Source organism: Geotrypetes seraphini, chromosome 8 (assembly GCF_902459505.1).
Source record: "Geotrypetes seraphini chromosome 8, aGeoSer1.1, whole genome shotgun sequence".
Classification (NCBI taxonomy): domain Eukaryota; kingdom Metazoa; phylum Chordata; class Amphibia; order Gymnophiona; family Dermophiidae; genus Geotrypetes; species Geotrypetes seraphini.
In genome coordinates, this window is record NC_047091.1 from 21,447,260 (window position 1) to 21,466,440 (window position 19,181).

The 19,181-nt window shown below is 43.2% G+C and overlaps 1 protein-coding gene across 2 annotated transcripts in view; it reads right to left on the bottom strand.

The window, feature by feature from the left end:
* The window catches only part of LOC117365281 (protein argonaute-1), a 55,052-nt gene that overhangs the window by 22,862 nt on the left and 13,009 nt on the right, over positions 1-19,181 (bottom strand). Inside the window, exons 4-12 of one of the 2 annotated variants that reach the window (XM_033955504.1) lie at positions 15,484-15,665; positions 13,407-13,543; positions 12,176-12,310; positions 8,720-8,807; positions 8,124-8,271; positions 7,005-7,124; positions 6,037-6,159; positions 1,498-1,631; positions 1,218-1,402 (exon numbers count right to left, since the gene is read on the bottom strand). In XM_033955504.1, coding sequence (XP_033811395.1) covers positions 1,218-1,402; positions 1,498-1,631; positions 6,037-6,159; positions 7,005-7,124; positions 8,124-8,271; positions 8,720-8,807; positions 12,176-12,310; positions 13,407-13,543; positions 15,484-15,665 — 1,252 coding nt within the window. The remainder of the gene's footprint in view (positions 1-1,217; positions 1,403-1,497; positions 1,632-6,036; positions 6,160-7,004; positions 7,125-8,123; positions 8,272-8,719; positions 8,808-12,175; positions 12,311-13,406; positions 13,544-15,483; positions 15,666-19,181) is intronic. The other variant, XM_033955505.1, reaches the window with a different exon arrangement.

Below are 19,181 nucleotides of genomic sequence, written 5' to 3' on the forward strand. Positions count from 1 at the left end.
TGCCCACTCTACTGACCCACCCCATTAAGTCTGAGTGCTGCTCGACCCACGTAGGGATCCCACGTGGATGTCCCATTTATTCTTAAAGTCGAGCACGCTTGTGGCCTTGATTACCTGCGTCGGAAGTTTGTTCCAGTGATCTACCACTCTTTCTGTGAAGAAATACTTCCTGATGTCACCTCTAAATTTCCCTCCCCTGAGTTTGAGCGGGTGCCCCCTTGTGACCGAGGGTTCCTTGGGAAGGAATATATCGTTTTCTACCTCGACACAACCTGTGACGTACTTAAAAGTCTCAATCATGTCACCCCTTTCCCTGCGCTCCTCTAGAGAGTACAGCTGCAATTTGCCCAGTCTTTCCTCGTATGAGAGACCCTTGAGTCCAGAGACCTTCCTAGTGGCCATTCGCTGGACCGACTCAGCTCGAAGCACATCTTTACGGTAATGTGGCCTCCAGAATTGCACACAGTACTCTAGATGAGGTCTCACCATGGTTCTATACAGTGGCATTATGACTTCAGGTTTGCGGCTGAATCCTATCCTTATAACCTACCTCTACTCCTATCTGTACCCCTCAATCCCTTTGTCTTCCAGGTACCTATCCAAACCACATATGCACTTTCCTGAGGATCACCACCACCCTGCAGGCAGATCACATAGACCGGGAGGATATGGGCCCATGTCTGGCAGAGCGAAGACTCTGTGCCAGGAGATGTGTTTAGTAGAGAGAGAAAAATGTATTCTGCAGTATTGGGTTGTGGGGGAACCCCCTGACACCGGAGGAATCACACCAACTGGGTTGTTGGGAGACCAGAGAGGCAACCTAGGGGGTGCAGTTTATTGTTAAATGAGTTATCGTAGGCCTACTGTATGCATAGCGTTTGGCGTGATGTGGAAGTGAGATTATTCAGGGGGTTGGGTATGTTAGACTGTTATTTGTAATTGAAACAGCAGTTTAGAGAGCCTCTTTATCTGTAATATTCACCCAATAGCTAGCTTGGGGTGGCATCCCGAGACTGCAGATGCTGTATATAAAGTGGTGCGTATTTCTTCACATGCTGTAGCGTTTGCTATTTGGTGTTGTCGTCACTACTTGCTGTGTTTCACTTACAATAAAAATGGTTTGAACCCAACAGATCATTTCATAATACACGTCTCGCTCTTCCTGAATATATGTAGGATAGGATGCAAACAGTCACGTTCCTGAAATATTCCCTTACCATAAACGGGCGTTTTCCCTGGCAGGATAACGATGATTAGCTGAAGCCCCGAGTAGGTGTTCTTCAAGTGACGGAACATGGGTTCCACGCTGTCTGCACCCTGCGCGTATTTACAGAAACACGGTTGGCCCTGGATCGGCATCCCTGCGTCCTTAGAGATCTTACGCAGCTGGTCGGTGAAATTCCTGTGCAATAAAAATCAACACATCGGCATCCGAATTCGTACGCCTAAGCGCAAGAGCAGAGCTGGGGAGTTTGCACTGCCATCTTCTTTACTTACTTTAGCACCTCTTCCCGGCACTGCTTCTGAGGGGCGAAGCAAGCGATAGCCCAAACTTTTATTTCAATGCCATTGTAGAACTGCTTCCCCCGCATGTCCCAGACTCCCTGGTTTGGGGTGGCAATAGCTCGGTTCTAGCAGGAAACAAACATCCCATTCAGTTAATGCCCAGTCCTCATTTTCAAAGCAGTGTCTGGAGCGTTAAAACATCAGATTTAAAGCCACTGAAACCCCAATGAACAAAAAAAAAAAACCAACAACTCCTTTGCTATTTGATATTGTATTAGAACCCTTATTGTTAGCCATTCAACAAGCAAAGGGGATACAGGGTATTCCTTATTCTGATATGGAATATAAGATCTCAGCATATGCAGATGATATTCTGCTTTATTTGAGGAATCCAGAGACCACTATTCCATGTTTGTTGGAATTGATTGATGTATTTAGTAAATTCTCAGGTTATAAAATTAATTGGAGAAATATCATAAATTTTACCTTTAAATGTCTATTGTTTGAAAGGATTATTTGATTCTTTTCCATTCATATGGAAAGAGGATGGTTTTAAATATTTAGATATCCAAATTAAAAATACAATTAATGAAACAGTAAAAGAAAATGAAAAATCTATATATATATAAAATCGGAGGTATGTATGTGTGTATGTATGTGTATATGTATGTATGTATATGCCGCGATCACGCAAAAACGGCTTGACCGATTTGAACGAAACTTGGTATGCAGATCCCTCACTACCTGGGATGATATGTTCTGGGGGTCTCGCGGCCCACTTGCACACGTGGGCGGAGCTACAAACAGAAAATCAGATTTCACCCATTCATGTCAATGGAAAAAATGTAAAAAGCTGCCATTCTCACAGTAATTCAAAAACGGCTTGACCGATTTGAACAAAACTTGGTATGCAGATCCCTCACTACCTGGGGTGATATGTTCTGGGGGTCTCGCGGCCCACCTGCACACGTGGGCGGAGCTACAAACAGAAAATCAGATTTCACCCATTCATGTCAATGGAAAAAATGTAAAAAGCTGCCATTCTCACAGTAATTCAAAAACGGCTTGACCGATTTGAACGAAACTTGATATGCAGATCCCTCACTACCTGGGGTGATATGTTCTGGGGGTCTCGCGGCCCCCCTGCACACATGGGCGGAGCTACAAGCAGAAAATCAGATATCACCCATTCATGTCAATGGAAAAAATGTAAAAAGCTGCCATTCTCACAGTAATTCAAAAACGGCTTGACCGATTTGAACGAAACTTGGTATGCAGATCCCTCACTACCTGGGGTGATATGTTCTGGGGGTCTCTCGGCCCACAACTCTATGTTGCTTGCTCAAGGGTGGGTTCACCCAAGAATTTATATGTTCTTGCTCCTGGAGGTGAAACTAAAAATGTTGTTTATAATCACGTTTTGCGTTAGTTGTATTGTATTCATTTTGTCAAATATTTCACATTATAATTTGAATATTGTACTTTTTATTAAGCTGTAAAAAAATAATTTCATTCACCACTATAAAGTATCTTTATTTGAATCCATTTACAGTGTTATTGCTATAATTAAATACCCGTGCAACGCCGGGGCATCAGCTATATATATATATATATATAAAATTGGATGTATGTATGTATGTTCCAGCATAACTCCGAAACGCATGGACAGATTTCAACCAAACTTGGTATACATATCAATTGCTATCTGGGAAAAAAATACTGTGGGGGTGAGAAGGGGATGACATGTAAAGACTCATCGAAAAAGACAGATATTGCTTTGACCAATGGTGTGAAGCTTGGGGAATGATGTCACACAGTCAGAATGATGTCACAGTCAACAGTATATAAGGAAGTGCCGCTGTGGTGTGGTGTGGTGAAGCCGAAACTGAAAATTTGTGTGATGTTATTCCTCAAGTGAATGTTCCTGAAGGGAATTTATATCCGGGCAACGCCGGGTGATCAGCTAGTATGTATTAAAAAGAGTTACGGAGTTATGTGAGCAATGGAATCCTCTACATCTTTCTTGGTGGGGGAGAGTTCAAACTATTAAAATGATGATTTTGCCTGTGGTTTGTTACCAAATGAGTATGATACCGATTTTTTTTCAAGGGTCCTTTTATAAAAAGCTTAATGGTATTCTTACGAAATTTCTTTGGCTTGGTAAAATGCCTAGAATTGCTTCAGTATCCTTGCAAAAGCCAATTGAGGAGGGCGGGGTACATTTTCCAAATTTTTATAGGTACCATCAAGCCTATATTTTACGTCAGGGTATGTATTGGATCCTCCCTGAACTCATAGATAATGCACCAGATTGGTTATATTTGGAATGGCGCCTCATGTTTCCTTTGAATTTAGTTCATTTACCAAGTATTAATATGCCTAGAAGATATAAAGAGAACATAATTTTAATGGATACATGGAAAACACTGAGGTATATAAGTAACTTAACACCTATCCCAATTAATAAATCAACTAATCAATCCTTATGGATAAACTCCAAGATTAAAATCGGCGGAGCCCAAGTCCTTTGGAAGAATTGGATTATTGCAGGTATTCGAACTTTGAAAGATGTTATTTCAGATGGTAAACTGCTTGACTTTTCACAACTGCAACATAGATTTGGTCTTAATAAATCACAAAGTTTTAAATGGTTGCAGTTGAAGCAGGCCATTCAGGTAGGGTTCCCTGAATGGAAGACTTTGAACAATCAATATAGTCTGGAGTTCTTATGCTTCCAAGCAGACTTCCTAGGACATCAAGCCGCATTGTGGTATAAATTATTATCTGGATACTTGAATAAAAAACCAAAGTGTGGTCTAAGAGACATTTGGAGCATTGAGATTAAGCATCAGATTTCTGCATCTCAATGGCCACAAATTTGGTCTTGGAGAATGAGCTGTACAGTGTCGGCATCTATGAGACAAACTTGGTTCTTTTTGTTACATAGAGTGTTTTGGATCCCTGTTAGATTACAAAAACTAGATAGTTCTAAGTCCAATAGATGCTGGCACTGTAATCTGGAACCTGGGACATTAGATCATCTACTTTATTATTGTCCCTTCATTAAGTCATTTTGGGATTCAATTTGGACTCAAGTAAATTCTTTATTGGAAAACCATGTTGCGCTCTCATATGATATTGTTTTAGTTGGAATGGCTATGAGAAAAAAGAGTCAAATTTCGACACACAACAACTAACTTTTATTAGTTATGTCATATTACCAACAATTGGAAAAATCATAAGAATCTTAATTATACATTCTGGTGGAATTTGTTGTGTCATATTTTTAAGATGGAAAGAGCAATAGCAGTACAAAAAGGGACATACAATAACTTTACAAAGATATGGGGGCCATTGGAAAAATATTATGATGAATAGACATCGTTCCTTTCTGTTCCTTTTCTTTCTTAGATTTATCTAGCACACTCAAGGGGGGAGGGGGGATTTGGGATGTAATTAAATATGAGATGTTATAATATTGTTGTATAATATTGCATATTCTACTTTAATAGAGCATGGGATGAAGGGGGGAAGGTGGGAATTTTACATTATTATAGTTCATATGTTAGATAATTACAGTGCTATATTTTCGTCAGTCGTAAGGCGGAAGTCATTATGCCATTGTATAGATCCATGGTGAGGCCCCACCTGGAATACTGTGTGCAATTCTGGAGGCCGCATTATCGCAAGGATGTGCTGAGACTGGAGTCGGTGCAAAGAATGGCCACCCGGATGGTCTCGGGACTCAAGGATCTACCATACGAAAAACGGCTTGACAAATTACAGCTATACTCGCTCGAGGAGCGCAGAGAGAGGGGGGACATGATCGAGACGTTCAAGTATCTTACGGGCCGCATCGAGGCGGAGGAAGATATCTTCTTTTTCAAGGGTCCCACGACAACAAGAGGGCATCCGTTGAAAATCAGGGGCGGGAAACTACGAGGTGACACCAGGAAATTCTTTTTCACTGAAAGAGTGGTTGATCGCTGGAATAGTCTTCCACTACAGGTGATTGAGGCCAGCAGCGTGCCTGATTTTAAGGCCAAATGGGATCGGCACATGGGATCTATTCACAGGGCAAAGGTAGGGGAGGGACATTAAGGTGGGCAGACTAGATGGGCCGTGGGCCCTTATCTGCCGTCTATTTCTATGTTTCTATGTTTATTGGAATTATTTTTATGATACATTTTTATGCACTTATTGTTTGATTTGAAAATGAATAAAGATTAAAAAAAAAAAGAAACCCCAATGAACTACCTGGTAAAAATCAATTTCAGTTTAACTAGCCTGCAACCCAGGACCTCAAAAGGAGAAAACAGCTTTTTAAATTCCAAATTCTTTTCTGCGTGATCTGCGGAAAACCAGCAGAATTCATCCTGGGTGCCGTGCTCTCCTGAAGCTCTCCCAGAGGGCATCTGGGTGAGCAGTGTCAAGCAGCAAGCCTCAGTTCAACGAAAATGATTTATACAAAGGGGAGATCTGAAGCTCACCCAACAGAGAAACCAAAATGATATTCCCCAGCTTGCTTACCCGGCCACCATACTGGAGAATTGGAGCAGGAAGCACTCGCCCTGTCACCTCTGTCATGTCATCTTTCACCTTGATCCCAAACTCTTGGATGTAGGGATCGAGGTTGTAGCTGGCATTCTTCATCTGCAAATAAAAGAGATACCGAAAATGAACTTCTGCCTTACCAAACTACTGCTGAAAGGCGTACACAGCGCTGTACATTTTGATATTTATAGACGGTCCCTAAAAGCCCCCAATTAGGTCTGCTGCCTGTTACCTTTACTCCTGAGGGACTTCTGCACATAATATTTTAAAATTCTGCAAAGTTTATTTGCAGTGTTTTGCAAAGAATTCACCCATAAGGCCTGAAATTCCTTCCTGTCATTTTGTTTCTTAGGCTCCAGCATTCTCAGTTTTCTCTCTCTCTCTCGCTGAATACTGAAAAGGGGTCTGTGCCCCGTCTTCTCCCACATGCGATACCCCAGACTCTAATTCCCACTCCATGGCACACCTTCAGATTTTCTCTCCTAAACACACAGCAGTGGCACACTCACCACTTTATTTTGCCTGCCCTCCCCCCACGGCACAAGAATCCTTTAACTCTGCCCTCACGGCCCCCCTTTACTCCGCTACCAATCTCTCGCTGCACACTTAACCTTTGCTCTGGCTGCTTTTCATTTTCAGCCACAATCAGCAGCAGCAACTCTGCTCACTCTCTCCCCCCCCCCATGAGCTCCGGCAGCAAGGGGAGGAGCCAGCAAACCACCGCACATTGGGTCACTTCCTCCCCCTGTTCTGGTTTAAATCCGTTTATAGGGAGCTCAGCAGGGGAGGGGGAAGAGAGAGAATGAGAGAGCAAAGCTTCTGCTGCCCATGTGTACACTCTATTCTATGCAGCAAATGCGGAATTCTTCACGGAGGACAGCAAATTCCGCGCTGTGCAGAATTCCCCCAGGCATCTACCTTTCAGTCTTTCTCCTCCCACTCACCAGCCTGCTGATCTCCTCCTGCCTATCTGGGGCAGATCTTGCAGTAGCTTTTATCATGGTGGACGTCTGGTTGTCTGTCAGCTTCTTGATGCATCGCTGGCCAGCTACAATATTACACACCTAAGAAATAGAGAAGATAAAAAAAAGTTAATACACATTTTATCTCAAATATAGGTGCTGCAAGTCTTGCAGTGCTAACTTTTAAGCATAGAACTTAAATCTTCTCAATGGCTGCATCTTGTCACTCTACTTCAGAGTTTATGTGAAAAGTTATTGCTGTTACACAGTCACAACTTTTTCAAACGTACCTAGGTCCAGCTAATATACAGGGTGCCCACAAACACACTCCTTCATTTTAAATGGTTACAAAATCAAAACTTATTGGAATATGTTTATAAATAAGATGACAGCAAATACAAGTCCCAAAAAGCACGGTTAGCCAGATCTTACACAATTGCTTGCACTTTCACCCTTAGAAGCAGTTGGTGCAGAAGTTACAACCTTCAGACAATGCAACGCGCCAAAATGACCAGGCGCTCCTCAAGTGGCCCCCGAGATCACCGGACATTACTGTTTGTGACTTTTTCCTTTGGGGGTACGTGAAAGACAGAGTGTACATACCTCTGCTACCCGTAACTATGGATGATCTGCAGGAACACATCACAAGCTATAAAGGCGATCACGCCGGATATGCTTCGGAGAGTCTGGTCTGAGCTCGATCATTGCATCGATGTTTGCCGAGTAACAGGTGGGGGGTGCACATCGAGTGTATGTAATCAACAGATACCATATGAAACTTTATGAGTTGATGAAACTGTCGCCTCAAAGGTGAAAGAATAGTCCAATAAATCTTGGTTTTGCAACCATTTAAAATCAAGGGGTGTTTTTGTGGGCACCCTGTATATTCAGAAAGGAAAGCTTCCAGCAGACTTTTTTGGATGTGTAAGAATCACTTGAAGGCTGTATAGTCAGTGGTGGAAGCAGGACTGACTCTTGGTAGCTATCCGATCGTACTTATCCACCTTTCACACATTTCCCCAATCCAGACCAAAAAGGCCTGGGAAATCCCATTTACTATTTAGTAAGAGCTGAGGGAAGCTCTGGGAAGTCCGGGCTTACCTCCAGGGGCAAATAGGTGTGTTTCTGTTCCTGGCCCACCTGGAGGCAGGGCAGGTGAGGATACTTCAGTTGCAGGTTGTATTTCTGCTTGAAGTACTGAGCGACTGTACACTCCACCGTCTGTCCACTCTCCAGCTGCAGCGGGAAACTAGAGAAGGAAGAAAAACAACGACAAAAAAAAAAGGGGGGAATGTGTTAAGGTTTAATCAGGATGGGCCACGCCCATGGAGCTTTCCCAGCACCCCTCTCTGGCTATTTCAGTGGCCCCTAAACCAGGGTCGAGACTGTAAAATCAACGATGACCAAGGCCGAAGAAATACCTAGACCAGTGATTCCCAACCCTGTCCTGGAGGAACACCAGGCCAATCGGGTTTTCAGGCTAGCCCTAATGAATATGCATGAGAGAGATTTGCATATGATGGAAGTGATAGGCATGCAAATTTGCTTCATGCATATTCATTAGGGCTAGCCTGAAAACCCAATTGGCCTGGTGTTCCTCCAGGACAGGGTTGGGAACCACTGACCTAGACGATACAGTTTATTACAAGCATGAGGAAATTCCCCGTCCCACCCCAAAATCCAGCAAAGTGGCTCACGTCTGATGGCTGGCTGGACGTCGGGTCACATTGCACACTCTGTACTTTCTCTTCATCTGTCCACAATGCGTCACCTCCACCTTCAGACCTGGAAGATTAAAGAGGCCCATCGCCATTACATATGGGCCGGGAGGAAGTCCTCGTAGATCATCATTGGCACTCATATCTCTAAAGTTCATTTTCAAAACTAGGTAAGAGATAATCTTCCCAATCACTCTTAACCTAGTCAATTATACATATTTGTGGACATTGATGTTGACTTAGGAGTAATGTCGGGAAGCACCATTTCACAGAGAGGGTGGTGGGTGCCTGGCATGCTCTCCTGCGGGAGGTGGTGGAGACAAACGGGAACAGAATTCATCGCAATCTGCTGATAAGCTCCTTTCAGAAATTCCTTCTTTTCAAATGATTAGATTAGAGACCTAGAAACATGACGACAGATAAAGGCCAAATGGCCCATCCAGTCTGTCCATCCGCAGCATCCACTATCTCCTCCTCTCCCTCAAAGATCCCACGCCGTGCCTGTCCCAAGCTTTCTTGAATTCAGACACGGTCTTTGTCGCCACCACTCTTCCAGGAGATTATTTCACGCATCTACCACCCTTTTTTGTAAAAAAAAAAGCATTTCCTTAGATTATTCCTGAGCCTATCACATCTTACCTTCACCCCATGCCCTCTCAATCTGGCGTTTCAAATGAGACTCGCCTTCTTTCAAATAAGATTCACCTCATGCGTATTTATGCCACATAGGTATTAAACACCTCTCTTCAATATTCCCCTCTCTCTCCCCTTTCCTCTAAAGTATTGACGTAGACCATCAACCATTTTAGTAGCTTTCCTCTGTACTGATTCCATCTTTTTGAAGGTGTGGCTTCACGAATTATATACAATATTCTATAAGACTTATACTGGGGTATCAATACTTCCTTTTTCCATACTTCCTATGCACCCTAGCATCCTTCTAGCGGCGTGCCCCAGGGCTCGGTTCTTGGGCCTATTTTGTTCAATATTTTTATAAACAATCTAGAAGATAAAACAACTTGCAATATAATAAAGTTTGCAGACGATACAAAACTATCTCACACGGTTGACTCTCAAAGGGACTGTGAGGAACTCCAGGAGGATTTGAACAAGCTAGAAGCGTGGGCAACAAAGTGGCAGATGAATTTTAACATAAACAAATGCAAGGTGATGCATCTAGGGAAAAAAAACAAAGAACACGAGTATAAGATGTTGGGGGTGACATTAGCAAATTGCGAACAAGAAAAGGATTTGGGGGTACTGATTGACAGAACCCTAAAGCCTTCGGCTCAATGCACAGCAGCAGAGGATGTTGTGACAGAGATTACTGTTCTGGGATTCAAGCGCAAGTTGGATGCACACCTTCTTGCAAATCATATTGAGGGCTATGGTATATCTGGGTCTCCATTCGGCAGTACCTAAAGGGGCCGCCGCGTGTGCGGATCACCGGACTGGATGGACCTCGGTCTGACCCGGTGAAGGCTTTTCTTATGTTCTAGGTTTTTGCTGTCGCCTTTTCAACCTGTTTGGCCACTTTAAAATCATCACGTACTATCGCAGCCAAGTTCCGCTCCTCTTTCGTGCACCATTCGCTTGTTTTTTTTGCAGCCCAAATGCATGACCTGATATTTCTTAGCATTAAATCTTAGCTGCCAGATCTCAGACCATTCCTCAAGCTTCCTCATGTTATTCTCACCGTCAGAGGTGTCTCCTCTATTGCAGATTTTGGCATGATTCACAAAGGCAATAACAGTAATATCTGAAGGCCGAGAAAGAGACAACGCACTTTCATGTTTTGCCACTATCTGACAAAATATACAGCAAAATATGACGGTTTTGGCCCTCCAAATGTTATAAAACATAAAATGCGACCCCTTCCCCTCCCCCCCAAAGAAAAAGGTTGGCCGAGCCTGATTTAGGCAACAGAAAATGAGGGTTTGCTTAGCACATTTAGTACATGTCGCTAGAACGCATCTTACTTGCATAATACGAAAGCGAGCATGCATTTTCAAGTGACTAAAATTCACCGATTCCCGTGTGGTGAGACTTGACGTAAAACTATTGCAGAAGTCTTTAAAAATTTACACCAAAAGATGTGTAGCCGATAGTTTCAAGCATGTTCTAGTTTATCTGAATTTCATGCTACTACTCTTTATCACTTATATAGTGCTGAAAGACTTACGCAGCGCTGTACATTTTGACTAATAGACGGTCCCTGCTCTGAAGAGCTTACAATCTAACTTGGACAGACAGACATGACATAGAGCAGGGGACTCAAAGTCCCTCCTTGAGGGCCGCAATCCAGTCGGGTTTTCAGGATTTCCCCAATGAATATGCATGAGATCTATGTGCATGCACTGCTTTCAATGCATATTCATTGGGGAAATCCTGAAAACCAGACTGGATTGCGGCCCTCAAGGAGGGACTTTGAGATCCCTGACATAGAGGGTTGGGTTAATGCTGAACCCAAGGTGAGAGGAGTTAGGAGTCGAAAGCCCTCTCAAAGAGGTGGGCTGACATTTATAGACGGTCCCTGCTCAGAAGAGCTTACAATCCAACTTGGACAGACAGACATGACATAGAGGGTTGGGGATGCAGAACCCAAGGTGAGAGGAGTTAGGAGTCGAAAGCCCTCTCAAAGAGGTGGCCTTTTAAACAGGCCTTGAACACTGTCTGAGACGACGCACACTGTAATAAGAATAATAATTTATTTTCTTGCATACTGCCCTGCCAGTAGTTCTAGGCGGTTCACAACAGAGAAAGTTAAAAACATTTCAATTTATAAATACAATCACGTACACACTGCTAATGAGCAAATGAATACACCATAGTTAAAATACAATTTCAGACACACAGTTATTAATACCTCAATTAAATACAACATAATTGGAGGAAAAGGTTACTTAAGACACAGCCTAGAAAAAATACCTTTGTAAACTTAAACTTAATAAAAATCAACATTCTTGTTTCTCATATAAATGAGTTTTTAATAATTTCCTAAATATAGGGAAAGAATGAGCCTGAGCAATCAATGGGCTTCTCCAGGAATTCACTTTCCCCGCCTGATATTCTAATGTTCTGTCAAAGAAAGTTTTAAAACGACAGGCCTTTGGGAAGATAAACATACCTGAATTTCTGGTATGTTTGTTCTAATTAAACAGTTTCAAATATGGTACCAGCTTGTTCCAAACAAGCAAGGCAGAAGGGACGGAGTCTGGAGTTGGCAGTTGAAGAGAAGGGCACAGATAGGAGGGACTTACCAGCTGAGCGGAGCTCTTGGGGGGGTGGAGAACGGGACATAAGGGGAGATAAGTGAAGAGAGATAGTGAGGGGCAGCTCAGTAAGTGCATTTCTAGGTCAGTAAGATGAGTCTGATGCTGATGTAGATTGAAATGGCAAACACAGAGCCCCCCCCCCAATGCTGCTTTCATTTACCTTTGATTTCCTTGGTAAAGCGTACCCTTTGCGAGTCGGTGAGAGGTTTGGGCTGCTCATCAATGTTCCGGATATCCAGTACCTCACACATGAACTCAATAACCGGCTGTGCTTTGTAGAAGGCTGTGGCTGAGACTGCAATGAAAGCAGAGGAGCTCACTAGACAGTCGAAACTCCAGAGCCAAACAAGACGGGAAGTGAATGCAAAGCTGGATTACTCTTTATCCATTATGTGCAAAATCTTTTTCATGCATATCCTGCACTCCAGGACTGACTTAGGAAACACTGATTTACATACTGTAACTGTTAAGAATTCTTCTGATTCGCAGTCTTAGGTTTTTCTAGCTTTACTGTGAGATTAAATCAGTCACACAACTGGTGACAAGACCTTCATTGCACCTTTTGCAGAGAGAACACAGACGGCTTTCTCAATTCACAGTGGCTCAAACTCTTAAAATATTCCAACAATTTATGCAGAATTTAGATAATGTAAAGCCTGTCTATTTAGCATTTACTTTTATATTTTATAAACTGCCTCAAACTAGGCAGTTGGCAGAAGCGGTATAAAATGCCATATTAAAACTAAAAATTAGATATTAAAATGTTCCCTTTAAACCTCATATGAGGAGAGGTCATCTTGCAAATCATCCCTAGGTGGTGAGAAGCAATTGATGGCTCAAATCAAGTTCTCTAAAAGGCCTTGATGACAGCCAAATTCCAATAAAGGCAAAGGGGATGGGACACGATACACCGCTGTGTGATTTACACAATCAGAGCGGTTTGCATATTTTAGACAGGTACTTGCCTAGACTCGCAAGAAGCTGCAGTGGGAATCAAACTCATCGCCTCAGGGTGCCGAGGCAACTGCTCTACCACTAGGCCACTCCTCCAGGCCTGCCAGAAAGGGGTTACAGTGTGAAAAGGGAAGAAATGATAGAGCACTGCAGGCTGGGTAACACTGCTTCCGTACGGATGAGGCGATACAGTGACCACCTAGGAAACAGCACTGAGTCGGAGCATGGGATCATGGCACAACTGATATTTTCCAGAAGGTATGTATGTCTGCAGCTTTTTAGGACTAGCTTTACCCTCTGACATCCCAGAGGCTGGTATTTACTTTGCCCTGGTATTTTAAAATTTCATGAATGAGGAAAAGCCTTTGATGCTAAAAGACCTCTGCACGAGGGATGCCTCTTCCTTACTGGTACGGTAGTTTCCAAGGCAAACTTACCATCAATATTAAGCATCATTTTCCACATGGACGGTCTCACAGACTGATGAAAGCCAAACCAAACTTCTCTGCCCCCTCCGAGTGGGTGGTAGTAACCCTCAGGGGGAGAAAAGAAAGATCGTCCCACCGGTGTGTACCTGGAAAAATCAGAGAGCACCATAATGCAATCAAAGTGGACTGCTTGTCCTCCAGGCATTGCTCAGTTCTGTAGAAATATTCTCCATCACTGTGCTACATCTGTGCTACACTGCTGCCTTCCATTCTTCTTTTCCAGCTGCTGGAAGACAGCGCCAGATGGTCCTCAAAGTAAGTGGCCATTTTGACACCCTATTTGTGAAAAGTGGTGCCTAAATCAGTTACGTCACCATTTCCTACCAGATTTCAGAATACACTAGCTGGAAGGAGCCCCCCTCCCCCAACCACCGTATGGCTAATCTTAATAGGAAAAGTCTATATGCCACAACTGAACAAGATCACCATCGTTTCGGAATGTGAAAATATCGAGTCCTTCCATCTTTGGCTTTGGTTTCATTAATTTTGCCACTGGTTTCCATAGATGTCACTTTGTAACTTGCTCTGGAGAGACTTGAAAGAGGTTATTCACATTCACCTCTGTTCATGTCCCAACGGGATCTTAGAAAGGTCAAAAATCAGAGCACGAAGCCAAAACATAGGCTGGTGCAAAGGGAGCTTGATGATACAACATACAGAATCTGTGAAATAACGATGAGGCTCAGTGTGACACCAGTTCACATGAACAGCAGCAGGCTACGAAATGTGATTACAAAAAAAACCAGGTCTGAGATGTCACACGCCAGGGCAACCCTCCTATTCATAGCATGTGTCCTGCCTCATTTATGAGGAAACCTCCCCTACTCAACACTGGAATAATGTCGGTGGCCTTGGTTGACTTTTGCAGGACCTTTCTTTCGTGTCTCTTTTTTTTGTTTGTTTTATCTGAGCACTTGTCTATTTTAACAAACAAGCTATTCTGGTAGCCCTGATCTTATCCTGAAAGAAGTCTACCATTAGTTAACAAAATATATTGTGAAATGTGTTTAAAAAACAAAAAGGGGATAAAATGAACCGTAGTTACAAATGTTTTAAATGATCACAAAACAACAATAAATAGGAATGATTTTACTAATGGTAACAATGGCCCTCTTTTACTAACAAAAAAAAACAAACAATTGGCAGAACCCTATATTAAGCTCTCAAAGAACATCTGCTGGCTTTATTTAAATAGAGGTTAATAAAGATGAGACACCTCAGTACGGGCCAAAGTTGAGCACTTTAATACTGCTGTATGACTTTTATGGCCCCGGGCAAAAGACTCTTAGGTGACCAGCACCAGGTTTAGAAAATCTCAATAAGTCCTGCCCCGTACATCATTCGGTCTCCATGATAATAAATAACAAATGTGAATAAATGCTCAGCAAGAGGCTTTAAGAGCAGAATAGAGGGCCAAAAAACGGTTCAAAAAAAACCCCACCCCTTAAATGAATGATTTCAAAAATGTTTTCAAAAGTGCTTATGTGATAAAAATATAAAAAGGTATAAGAAAAAAAATCAGATAAGTCTTGCGAATGGCTTGTGACTTTTGATTATTGTTCGCTGGGATTTGCATAAGATTTGTGAATGAAATGATTTTTTTTTATACCTTTTCCTGTCCGTGCCCCATTCCTGCAAGCTCCGTCCTCATCTGCACAAGCCTCTAACATTTTAAAAATCATAAGTGTTCAAAGGCTTGTGTGATTAAGGCAGAGCTTACAGGAATGGGGGCAGGGACAGCGACAAAACTCACAGGGACGGAGAAATTTGAGTTCCTGCGGGAACGGGGACAAATTTGTCCCCGTGTCATTCTCTAATTGACACCCCTCGCATTCAAAATGTAGCTCTAACAAGGCTAGCAACAAGAAATGCAATAAAATAAAAGTGCTCCCCCCTAAAAAAAAATGTAGGTAAGAAAAATGAAAGGACATACAAAGACCTTAGAAGCAGGAAGGGCGACAATAATATGGCTTTAAAATCTCCTCTTTACTCCTGAGATAGCTGTGTTTTTAAATTAATCCTTTACCTCATTGATGCCAGGTGCCTCATGGCTACATCCAGAGCCTGAACGGAGTCCAGTGGGACTAGTATCCGGCCACTCACCAGCGCCTCGTGCAGCATCCGCCAGCTGACTATTGCCATCCATTTAATTGAGACCTTAAATATTCTATCTTTTCCCTCCCCAGGGATTGTCACCTCAAAATCCACCTGTGGAGGAACGAGATCGTCAGTCTAAGGTCAGTCAGAAGGGAGGGGACATGAGACATGCATTCCTGGACCAATGAACTACGAAGCCCCCGATTTCCAATCAATCGCCTTAAGCCGAACCCAGCAGGATCAGTGAAGCTCACACAACCGTTTACCTGCCTAAGTTATCACAACAATGTTACTATCAAAGCATGTCCGCAGATAAGTAGTGCAGATACCGTGCTGGTCCGTTTTTAATGATACGGAGGAGCGGTGCTTTAATAGAAAAAATAGAAGGCCAGCAGCAGGGCAGGAAGATGTTGGACGGACTTCTATGGTCTGTGTCCCATATATAGAAAGGCAGAGTCAGGGCAACTCCAGCCATGGGGCAGTGTAGCCAATGCTGGACAGACTTCCACGGTCTCCATCCAATATGCGGCAAAAAGGACCAAGGGCAATTACCGGTATAAGTAGCAGGTGATTGAGGCCAGCAGCGTGTCAGATTTTAAGAGAAAATGGGATATTCACGTGGGATCTATAGGGGAGTAGAAGTCAGGGAGTGGGTCATTGGTATGGGCAGACTCGATGGGCTGTGGCCCTTTTCTTCCGTCAATTTCTATGCTTCTATCACATTCAAATCGTCTGAGTACAGGTCTTACCCATCTGGGTTGTGGGGGGGGGGGGGGAACTTAACAAGTAAAAGGAGTAATTACTGGTTTGTTGCCTTGAGAATGAGTGAGACTGTTGGGCAGACTAGATGGACCACACAGGTCCTTTATCTGCCGTCATTTATTATGTTATTATGAAACTAGGGAAGGGATTGGGACTTGTATACCACGATTTACATACAGCTACTTCAAGCATTTTTCTCTCTCTGTCCTGGTGGGCTCACAATCTATCTAATGTACCTGGGGCAGTGAAGGATTGTGATTTGCCCAGTGTCACAGGGAGCAGCACTGGGTTTGAACCCACAACCTCAGGGTACCGAGGCTGTAGCTCTAAGCACCGCGCCACTCTCTCCACACAAGAAAAGAAAATAAGGCACTCTCTCTTTCTTTTGGGCTGACAATATCATTCTTGATAAGTTTTTGAAGAAACAGCCCTTCAAAAGTCGTCAGCAGGTTTTTGAATTCCATCCCATCCAAGAAGTGATTGTAAGAACATGCATATGATGCTGGGTCAGACCAAAGGTCCATCGATACCAGCATCCAAGTCACTCAGAAGTACCCAACAGATCCATTTCCTGTTTCCTCCCAGAAGTTTCTACCAGTTAATGCAGACATGGGCAACTCCAGTCCTCAAGGGCCGGAATCCAATCGGATTTTCAGGATTTCCCAATGAATATGCATGAGATCTATTTGCATGTACTGCTTTCAATGCATATTCATTAGGGAAATCCTGAAAACCTGATTGGATTCCGGCCCTCGAGGACCAGAGTTGCTCATGTCTGAGTTAGTGGATCCACTCTCTAAAAACATACAGTGATGTGAAATAGCTCCCCCTCCTGTTTTCCCCTATTATTGTATACATCACACTGAATGGTTTCTGATCTTTAAACAAAATTTAATATTAGTCAAAGGGAGTCTGAGTAAATACATATTGGGGGAAATCAGGAGGGGAGAGGAACTTTCACACACCACTGTATCCAAGAGGGGAAAAGAGGGGACATGATCGAAACATTCAAGATAATGAAGGGAATAGACTTAGTAGATAGACAGGTTGTTCACCCTCTCCAAGGTAGGGAGAATTAGAGGGCACTCTCTAAAGTTAAAAGGGGATAGATTCCGTACAAACTTAAGGAAGTTTTTCTTCACCCAGAGAGTGGTGGAAAACTGGAACGCTCTTCCGGAGGCTGTTATAGGGGAAAACACCCTCCAGGGAAGCAAGACGAAGTTAGACAAGTTCCTGCTGAACCAGAACGTAGGCAGGTAGGGCTAGTCTCAGTTAGGGCACTGATATTTGACTTAAGGGCCGCTGCGGGAGCGGACCACTGGTACGATGGACCACTGGTCTGACCCAGCAGCGGCAATTCTTATACTATTTGTCTTGATCAAATCCTCCTGTGAGACCCCTGGCAATTGTTCTCTTTCATTTTTTTCTTTATACAGACCAAGCATTAAGCCTGATAACATTTTTCTCCCAAGCACACTGTCATTTCTACAGGATCAGTTAAGGGTTTGCGACCTGGTGGAAGGCGGGGGATAAATCATCTAAGTAATGAAGCAGCTGGGTCTGACAGCCACTAAGTATTTTTTCAAGACTAGCAGTGAGGAGGTGGATAATATCTGAACTCTTCCTATCACGATGTGATCTAAGCAGCTTCAGCTTTAGCACAATTCAGGTTCTCCAATTCACTGAAAGCGCTGCACGAAGCCTACAGACCACGGCTTTTCCCATGCAAGCTGGGGCCCTTTCTTCTCCTGAACAGGAGGTGCACAGTTGTGCTCCTGGAGCCGGAACCAGAATTTGCTCTGGCCCATGGGTTAAGGGCACAGAGAAGGGGGTTGGGGTAAGGTAGAAGTAGTAGGAGAAAAAGATAAAAGGGATCTGTACATTGTTCTTGCAAAGCTGAGCAGGTACTGCCAGTGGGGGGCACTGTTTCACTATCATATTTTCAATTGTTCTGCAGGACTTCAGGGAGCCTGCCTGTCCATAGCGATTGGAAACACACCACCCCTACTGATAGCTATGCAGTTGAAGGATACATAAGACATAAGAAGAGCCGTACTGGGTCAGACCAATGGTCCATCAAGCCTAGTAGCCTGTTCTCACAGTAGCCAATCCAGATACCTAGTACTTGGCCAGGACCCAAGGAGTAGCAACATTCCATACAGAATCCCAACGAATAACAAGATTCCGGAATCCCAGAGAGTAACAAGATTCTAGAACCCCAAAGAGTAGCAACATTCCATGCTACCGATCCAGGGCAAGCAGTGGCTTCCCCCATGTCTTTCTTAATAACAGACTATGGACTTTTCCTCCAGGAACTTCTTAAAACCAGCTACACTATCTGCTCTTACCACAACCTCCGGGAACGCGTTCCAAAGCTTAACTATTCTCTGAGTGAAAAAAAAAAATGTCCTCCCATTGGTTTTAAAAGTAATTCCCTGTAACTTCCATCGAGTGTCCCCCTAGTCTTTGTCATTTTTGACAGAGTGAAAAATTGATCCACTTGTACCTGTTCTACTCCACTTAGGATTTTATAGACTTCAGCTTAGAGGGAACACTGGGGTGAAGTGTCAGAGCAAATCATTTGATGTTTCAAAAATGTCTGCATTGGCAACCTACAAAGAAACAAAAAACTTTGGAGAATCAATGGCCAAGTTGATGGCTTTATAGGGTCAAACAAGTAATCCACATAGATACATCTAGGGCCATATGTTTCTAGAGGTTCCGGCCCTAGATGTATTTATGAGGATTACTTGTTTGTCCCAATAAAGCCATCAACTTGGACATCCGTTTGCCACTTTTTTTTTTTGTGGAGTGAACAGGGTCCATTTCTTTTGTTGCATTGGGAACCTAAGCATTCTGAGAGGA